This window comes from Strix aluco, chromosome W (genome assembly GCF_031877795.1).
Source record: "Strix aluco isolate bStrAlu1 chromosome W, bStrAlu1.hap1, whole genome shotgun sequence".
Taxonomy (NCBI): domain Eukaryota; kingdom Metazoa; phylum Chordata; class Aves; order Strigiformes; family Strigidae; genus Strix; species Strix aluco.
Genome location: NC_133970.1, coordinates 5,915,186 through 5,923,795, shown reverse-complemented (window position 1 = coordinate 5,923,795; position 8,610 = coordinate 5,915,186). Strand labels below are relative to the sequence as shown.

At 43.8% G+C, this 8,610-nt stretch overlaps 1 protein-coding gene across 1 annotated transcript; it reads left to right on the top strand.

Annotated features, from left to right (window-relative positions):
- The first annotated feature begins 6,924 nt into the window (after positions 1 to 6,924).
- On the top strand, positions 6,925 to 8,352 carry LOC141917702 (endogenous retrovirus group V member 2 Env polyprotein-like). The gene has a single exon (XM_074811097.1). The coding sequence runs from the start codon at positions 6,925 to 6,927 to the stop codon at positions 8,350 to 8,352; it is 1,428 nt and encodes a 475-aa protein (XP_074667198.1).
- Positions 8,353 to 8,610: the final 258 nt, after the last annotated feature.

Genomic DNA, 8,610 nt, shown 5'->3' with positions numbered 1-8,610 from the left:
AGGATAATAGATCCTAGTCGATGGGCCAGAGAGCAGAACAATATGGAAACCTTGATTAATGGAAGCTGTGAGGGAACGCTTCCTGATGGAATAGGAAGACAGCCCTAAAAACTGGTCAAAACCAACCCTATGGTCCGGCCCGAGTCCAGGAGGCTACAGAGACTGCGCAAGGAATGGAGGTAAAAAGTTCAACAGTGAGGAAGAGGAGCTACTTCATCTCTGTGACCCCAGCCCATGACCACCAGGACACACTGCGCAGACGCGACTAGGAGGAGACTGGGGCGGAACATATGAAAAAGACTTTCAGGCTCATTATAATACGAAGCGGGGATAGGTCATGCATATGTATAGGCGTATTATGAATATGTGATGCTTTGTGGCATAAAGCCAAGACAAGGTGCCACGAGAGGGGCGCACGTTTGTGGTGGAGCGATCCCTCGTGCGTCTCAGCGCTGAATAAACACACCTACTTATAACCTTATAGGTTGTGGAGTCGTGTTTCCGCAAGTCCTTTTGGCGACCCAGATGGGACGTGCTTTGCTCGGCTGCAGGATAGACTGAGGAGCGGACATCCTAGGTGCGCCCTGAGTCCTTTCTCGGAGGAACTCCGCTCCCAGCCACTCACTGCGGGGGCAAACAATGACCATCTACAGCTGTGGACAAATGGTATGTTTAACGAGGGAAGCCAATAAGTCATACGCTTGGCTGGGGCTGCTGATAAATCGCGCAGAGACGTCTGGCGTACAGTATAGTCCCCGTATGGGAGGAGGGTACCCTGTATGTTGATAAAGGGGATTCGCTGACCGATAGAGCGGCCGCTAGTGATCTTGAGAGTAGATCGAGTGAATCCGAGGTCACCGCTGCATCCCAGTTTTGGGAGCCAGGATGGACCTGCTAATGACTGTGTAAGAAGCAGGAGAAGGGTAAGCGGAACCTCTTGAGTGGTTTTGGTAAAACATTAACAGCTGTTGGAAGGATATCAACTGGAATGTAGTAACTGTGTATTTAATTTGTGAAATGCCTAGGAATTTTATGTATGTTTAGGAAACCGTATTACCACCTAAAAACGTTTGTATGGTGTGCCCGGTACCGAGATATAACATCAGCAAATTGTGGATCCAAGAGTAAACAACTCAGATCAGTTATAAACAACATTATATGAAGCTAGCTTTTAGACGAGTGAATGAGTATCTGTGTGTGTGTATGAGACGCAGCACAGCTGCGAAGCGAGTGTGGAGTTCTGATCCGCGGTTCCGTGTTCTCCGCGAGGAGAGCGGCCGGAGACGAACGAAGCAAATGAAGTGTATGTCAGATTGTAAAAAGTGTTATTTGAGCCTGTGATTAATTTTTGGTGTCCCTATTATACAAGTCTGAGGTTTTTTTTTTGTAATTTGATCTTTGTGTTGAATGCCTCTGAAGCATGCAGGAATGAATAAATGAGTAGGAGGAGAAGGAATAGTGAGTCTCTCCTCCGGTGGTTTGGGCTGGAACCCAGTGATTATTTGAATGATGAGAGTGAGTGGATAAGAAGGGAAAACGGTCTATATCGATTGGAGGGATTATATGTAACCCCTCTAGCGAGACCTGTAGCATTAGATTGGGAACAACCCTCTGAAATCGCTCTTCCCCCGATTGAAGACAGAATTCCTTGTTTTGTTTGTGGATTAATACCTTATAACTTTTATAATAGAGGGGGTTACCATCAAGCCTGGGTATTGCTGGAGTGTAAGCTCTGTAAACAAAGGTGGTATTGTGCATCTGATAGGCGAAGGCCTGAATGCCCTAAATGCTTACCCGAAACGGCACTTCCGAATCTTTATAATTGGGAAAGGGCTAGACAGGAGTCAACAATAATAAAATTTGTATGTGGTAAGAGTAGCTTAATTCCAGAGCTTTGGGACGTATGGGAAAAGAACTGGGACAGAGTTAAGATACAGTGTAAGAAACGCTTTAAGTGGAAATTAAAAAGAAAATAATTTTAAAAAAATGGGAAACACACAAGGGGGAGTTATAAAGAGCAGCCCTCTGGGATGCATATTGGCCCACTGGAAAGATATTGCTGGGACAGGAAACACAGAAAGCAAAAGAAATCTTGTTAAATATTGTAATCAATGGTGGCCACTATATACATTAGAGAATGAAGCCAAGTGGCCGTTTAATGGGACTCTCGATTATAACACCCTTTTACAACTAATGTTGTTTTTGAGGAGAGAAGGGAAGTGGGATGAGGTATCATATGCAGACATGTTTTTCACTCTCCGAAATCATCCAGAGTGGCAAAGGGACTGCGGGATTGTACCTCCACAGGACCCTTTGGTACTCGCCCTTGAACAAGATAATAAAAAGGAATTTAAAGGCAAACTGAAACGGTGTTGTTCAGCGTGCAGTATTGGGCAAAGATGCACTAGAGCAGATAAGATTCATCAGGCACCAGAGCAGGATCTAACTGATTTGTTTAAGCCTCCCCCTCGACCACAGGAACAGGATGAGGACTCGGATGGACCCTCCACTCCCCCGGGTAGTCCAGTATCCTCCCACACCAGGAAAAAGTCTGCTCCAACGGTCTTGCAGGCACCTCTCCGAGAGGCAGTAGGACCTAACGGAGGGACAATGTTAATTAAGGTACCTTTCTCTACTACTGATTTAGAGGCATGGAAAAAGGTTGCCAGGGATTACCGTAACGATCCGACAAGCGTGACCAGATACTTTCAGTTTATTGTAAAACAACATAATCCCAATTGGAATGATATACAGCTATTGTTAGATCATTTGACTGAGACGGAAAAGCAACTAGTTTTAAAAACTGCAGGGAATTTTGCAGAGGATTATTATAAGACTACGGGAGGAGATGTTAAAGAATATCTCCCCCTCCAAGATCCAAAATGGGAGGCAAACAGGTCTGCACATATGGAAAGATTGCAGGCATACCAGGAGTGGATTGTAAAAGGAATGGAGAGGGCTATTCCCAAAACGATAAATTGGTCAATATTATATGAAATTAAACAAGGTCCTTCTGAGTCACCATCAGAATTCCTCGATCGACTGAGGGACGTAATGCGTCGCAACACACCATTGGATCCGGGGTCAGAGGTAGGAATACAACAATTAGTTTCTCTGTTTTTAGGACAATCTACAGGGGACATTAGACGCAAGCTTCAGAAGCTGTGTTCCACAGAAAGTAGAAACCTGGAAGTATTACTGGATGAAGCGTGGAGAGTGTTCAGAAATAGAGAAGAGGATTATAAGCGAGGACAGAGAAGGGTACTGGCAGTTGTTAGGGAAGAAGAAGAAAGGAAACCTAGGCGAGGACTGCCTCAATTAAGAAAAAATCAATGTGCAATATGCAAACGGTTTGGGCACTGGAAAGATGAGTGTCCGGAAAAATGGAAAGTTAAGGAAAGGGGATGAAGTAATCAGAAAGGAAGGGCAGTGGCCCATATGGAGGAGGACTGACGGGGACCTGAGGAATCTACCCTAGCGGATCTGCTGGTTACAATAAAGCTAGGGAAAGAACAAAAGAAGGTAGAATTTTTAGTGGACACTGGAGCGACATACTCAGTTTTAAACCAAGACCTAATGCCCTTAGAAGACGACTATATTATGGTAAAGGGGGCGACTGGCCAAATTGAAAAGGCATATTTTTGCAAACCCCTAAGGTATAAATTAGGAAAACAATGGGGCATACACAAATTTTTATATATGCCTAACTCCCCAAAGGCACTTCTGGGGAGAGATTTATTAGAACAATTGGGTGCAATAATTAAATTTAAAGAAGGAGAGATTACTCTGGAGGTAAATGACCAAGAGTTTATGCAAATAATGAGCTTATCCCTAACTAGTGTTCCCACAGAAGGAAGAATCAGCGAAGAAATTATTGACCAGGTATATTCCAGAGTATGGGCCACTGATGTGCCCGGGAAAGCAAAGAATGCCCCACCTGTTGAGGTCAGACTTAAAGAAGGACAACAGCCGGTAAGAATCAAACAATATCCTCTGAAGAGAGAGGATCAGGAAGGGATTCAGCCAGTTATAGAGAAGTTCCTACAACTAGGATTACTGAAAGAATGTGAGTCTAATTTTAATACTCCCATATTACCTGTCTGTAAACCTGACGGGTCATATCGGGTGGTTCAGGACCTGCGGGCAGTGAATAAGATAACTGAAGACCTCTACCCGGTGGTGGCAAATCCATACACTTTATTGACTGTATTGACACCTGAACTAACCTGGTTTACTGTTTTAGACCTCAAGGATGCTTTCTTTTGCCTCCCTCTCCACGAAGCCAGACAGAAAATATTTGCATTCGAATGGGAAAATCCTAAAAGCGGACGTAAAACCCAGCTGACTTGGACGGTGTTACCACAGGGGTTTAAAAACAGCCCTACTATATTTGGCAATCAACTCGCGAAAGACCTCGAGTCGTGGGAAGCCCCAACCCCGCCTGAGGAAGGGAAACTGTTACAATACGTGGATAATATCTTGATTGCCACCAAGACAAAAGACGCTTTCATGACTTGGACGGTAAGCCTGCTAAATTCTTTGGGGCTTCAGGGATACCGAGTGTCTAAGAAAAAGGCCCAAGTAATGCAGCGCGAAGTGATTTATCTGGGTTATGAAATTAGTGCTGGAAAAAGAACTTTAGGACAAGCTCGAAAAGAAGCAATATGTCAGACCCCGAGGCCACAAACAGTGAAAGAGTTACGGACTTTCCTGGGAATGACTGGGTGGTGCTGACTATGGATTTATAATTATGGACTGCTTGTCAAACCCTTATATGCATTGACGACCACCGAACAAAAACACCTTCAATGGAATAAAGAAACTAGACAGGCCTTTGAGCTACTGAAAAAGGCTCTGATGTCGGCTCCGACCTTAGGACTCCCAGATATAAGTAAGCCATTTTTCCTTTTCTCTCACGAGAAGCAGGGGATTGCCCTGGGGATATTAGCACAAGACCTGGGCCCATATTGTCGAGCAGTTGCCTACTTTTCCAAACAGTTGGATACAACTGCCAAGGGTTGGCCTGGATGCTTGCGAGCAGTCGCGGCTGTGGTATTAAACATCCAGGAAGCCCGAAAGTTCACCTTGGGCCAGAAAATGACTGTGTTAGTATCCCATACAGTGTCTGCAGTGCTGGAGGTGAAAGGTGGACATTGGCTTTCCCCACAAAGATTCTTGAAATATCAGGCTGCAATGGTAGAACAAGATGATGTAGAGATTGTGGTTACTAACATTGTCAATCCAGCCTCTTTCCTCAGTGGGAACACAGGAGAACCAGTACAACATGACTGTCTAGAGACCATTGAAGCGACATATTCGAGCCGCACGGACTTGAGAGACAGCCCTATGGAGAACACAGAGAACTGGTTCACGGATGGAAGCAGCTATGTCCTAAGTGGTAAAAGACATGCTGGGTATGCCATTACTACCAGCCAGGAAATAATAGAATCAGGGCATTTGCCCATGAACACCTCTGCGCAAAAGGCAGAAATAATTGCCCTGACCCGTGCTTTGGAGTTGGCCCAAGGCAAGGCTGTGAATAGCTATACGGACTCAAAATACGCCTTTGGAGTCGTACACGCGCATGGAGCAATTTGGAAAGAGAGAGGACTATTGAACTAAAAACATCAGACATGCAGAGGAAATTCTGAGACTGTTGGAAGCAGTCCAGCTTCCTAAAAAAGTAGCAATCATACACATCAAGGCACACCAAAAGGTGAACTCAGATTTGGAGAAGGGAAATGAGCTGGCGGACAGAGAGGCAAAACGAGCAGCCAAAGGAGAGGTAAAAGTAGAAGGAGCTTTAATCCCTGATGGGCGAATTTCCCTAGAGGGTAAGCCTAATTATACTAAAGAAGATCAAAAACTTATCATAGATCTGGAAGGATCATATAATGAGGAAGGTTGGGCCCTCACCCCACAAGGAAAGATAGTCATTCCCTCTTCTTTAACATGGTCCCTAGTAAGGGAGGAACATAAGAAAGGACACTGGGGAGCAGAGGCCCTATATAAACACTTAATTAAAGATATTAGAGCTAGAAATTTATATACTACAGTAAGACAAGTGACTCAACAGTGTGATCTTTGCCTCCAGACTAATCCTAAAAATACCCCCAGATTGGAAATGGGCCGAATTGGGAAAGGCAATGGGCCTGGGCAACAATGGCAGATTGATTTTTCAGAACTTCCAAGAAAAGGGGGGTATCAATACCTATTGGTATTAACAGATACCTTTTCAGGCTGGCTGGAAGCGTTCCCTACCAGAACCGTCAAAGCTCGGGAGGTGACCAGAATATTAATACAAGAAATAATACCACGCTTTGGGGTTCCAGCAACAATATCCTCTGACAGAGGGCCACATTTCATTTCAAAGGTGGTACAACAAATCAGCCGCCATTTAGGTATAGATTGGCAGCTTCATACCCCGTATCATCCCCAGTCAAGTGGCCAAGTAGAAAAGATGAATCATTTAATCAAACAGCAGATTGTGAAACTTGGACAGGAGACTAATTTGGCTTGGCCTCAGTCTCTTCCTGTGGCCCTTCTGGGCATACGAACTAAGCCAAGGACAAGAGAGGGGTTAAGTCCTTTTGAAATTCTGTACGGACGACCCTATAGCATACAAAAGGGCATATCCACGCAGGCAGGGGATGAGACTATAACTTCATATCTGGTGGCATTGGGTAAACAGCTCAATAAAATTGGAAAACATGTGTTTGGAACCCGAAGTAGAGGGTTAGATGGACCTGTGCATAATATACAGCCTGGGGATTATGTGTATGCTAAGTCTCTTGCAGAAAAGACTCTGGAACTGCAATGGGAAGGACCGTTCCAAGTACTCCTCACCTCCTTTACGTCAATTAAGATCAAGGAGCAGAGCACCTGGATCCATCATACCAGAGTGAAGAAGGCCCATAGATCTCCATGGAAGGTTACACAAATTTGGCCAGGAAAATTGTATTTTTCACGATAATTTTGGTCAACGTCTATGCCGTTGTGGTAGCATGGAATCAGAATTTCTTTGTAGGCCTTCTTCATGGGATGGCTCAAGGAAATAATTTGTCAGATTGTTGGGTATGCACAAAATTACCCAAATCAGGTCAATTTCCTTTTCTAGGTATTCCCAAATTTAACATCCCACGGTTTACAAATATGACAGGTTGGGTAGGGGGACCCACCCCTCATGATCTGATGGGAGTATGGAGACCACCCAATGGCAATTATGACAGGTATTGTCTTTATGAACTAGATTTAAAAATTGAGTTAGAATATCAATGGATATTAGATCAAGTTGACCGAAATGATGCCTTGTATAATGAATCCAAAGCCATTGAACAAATGTGGGCAAAAAGCACATGGCCACTCCGACAGCCGATAATGATGCGAAACAGGGGAAGTAATTCGGTCCGGTTCTTAGGCACAAAAAAGGGGGCTTATCAAACTTGCAATAATACGTACCCCAGAGGGTCAATAAGGATGACCAGCTACACGGGATGGGGGAAATTCCCAGGCAAATGCCATGATACCGCTGAGTGGAAGCACGGTCCCAGTGAGAAAAGGTGCAGTTTACCGCCAGGTTGGTGGTACTTATGTGCAAATGGAAAGGCCAGGAAGCGTTTACCTCAAAATTGGTGGGGAGAATGTACAACAGGTATATTATTGCCTATCTCATACCCCATTAGGAATCTGCAAGGTGTCTCAGGGACCCTGTGGTACCAGGTTAAACAGAAAAGAGAGGTTGAGAACCCCCTGGTAATTAGAGGAACCGGATTTCATAGCTTTGTAAGATGGCTCATCCCTATGCTAGGAGTAAGCGAATTAGAAAAAGCCATAGTAAATATCTCTGCCACTGTTGAAATCTTGGCTAACGCTACTGCTGATGCCATTGTCAATTTACAAAAGGAGATTAATTCATTAGCAGAAGTAACTATACAAAATCGCATGGCTTTGGATCTATTAATGGCTAAAGAAGGAGGGGTCTGTACAGTAATTAATCAAAGCTGCTGTGCCTTTGTAAATTGTGAGGCCCAAATTGAGACAGATGTGCATAGGATTTGGGAAGCTTCAAAACTATTTCATTTAATAGCACAAGATGATACGTCCTGGGGTTTCACAAATCTTTGGGAAAAATTGACTTCATGGCTACCTAATTTTGCATGGTTAAAACAGCTTTTTGTTCTGGTAGTGACACTGTTGATTTTAGGACTATTAACTTGTATTTTAATCAAATGTTTTTTTGGTGCTGCCAGAACACTGGAGATGCTAATGTCACATGGAAAAAGAATCAGCTTAGGCATAGGCTGGAATCAAACAAGTACTTCTAAAGTGTTAGATCAGGAGTCAGTTTATTAAAGGTAGCAAAAGAATTTACTAATGTCTTAGAAAAGGGGGGAATTGAGATGAGGAGCTAGGAAATTAAAATAGGATATAGAAATTAGGCACTCAAGAAATGAAGGTATAACTTAGTTTAGAGATAAAGATGGAAGACTTAGAGATCAGGCTAGGGGCTAGAGGCCCATTAGTTAAAAGATAACTAAGATTGAATAGGATAATAGATCCTAGTCGATGGGCCAGAGAGCAGAACAATATGGAAACCTTGATTAATGGAAG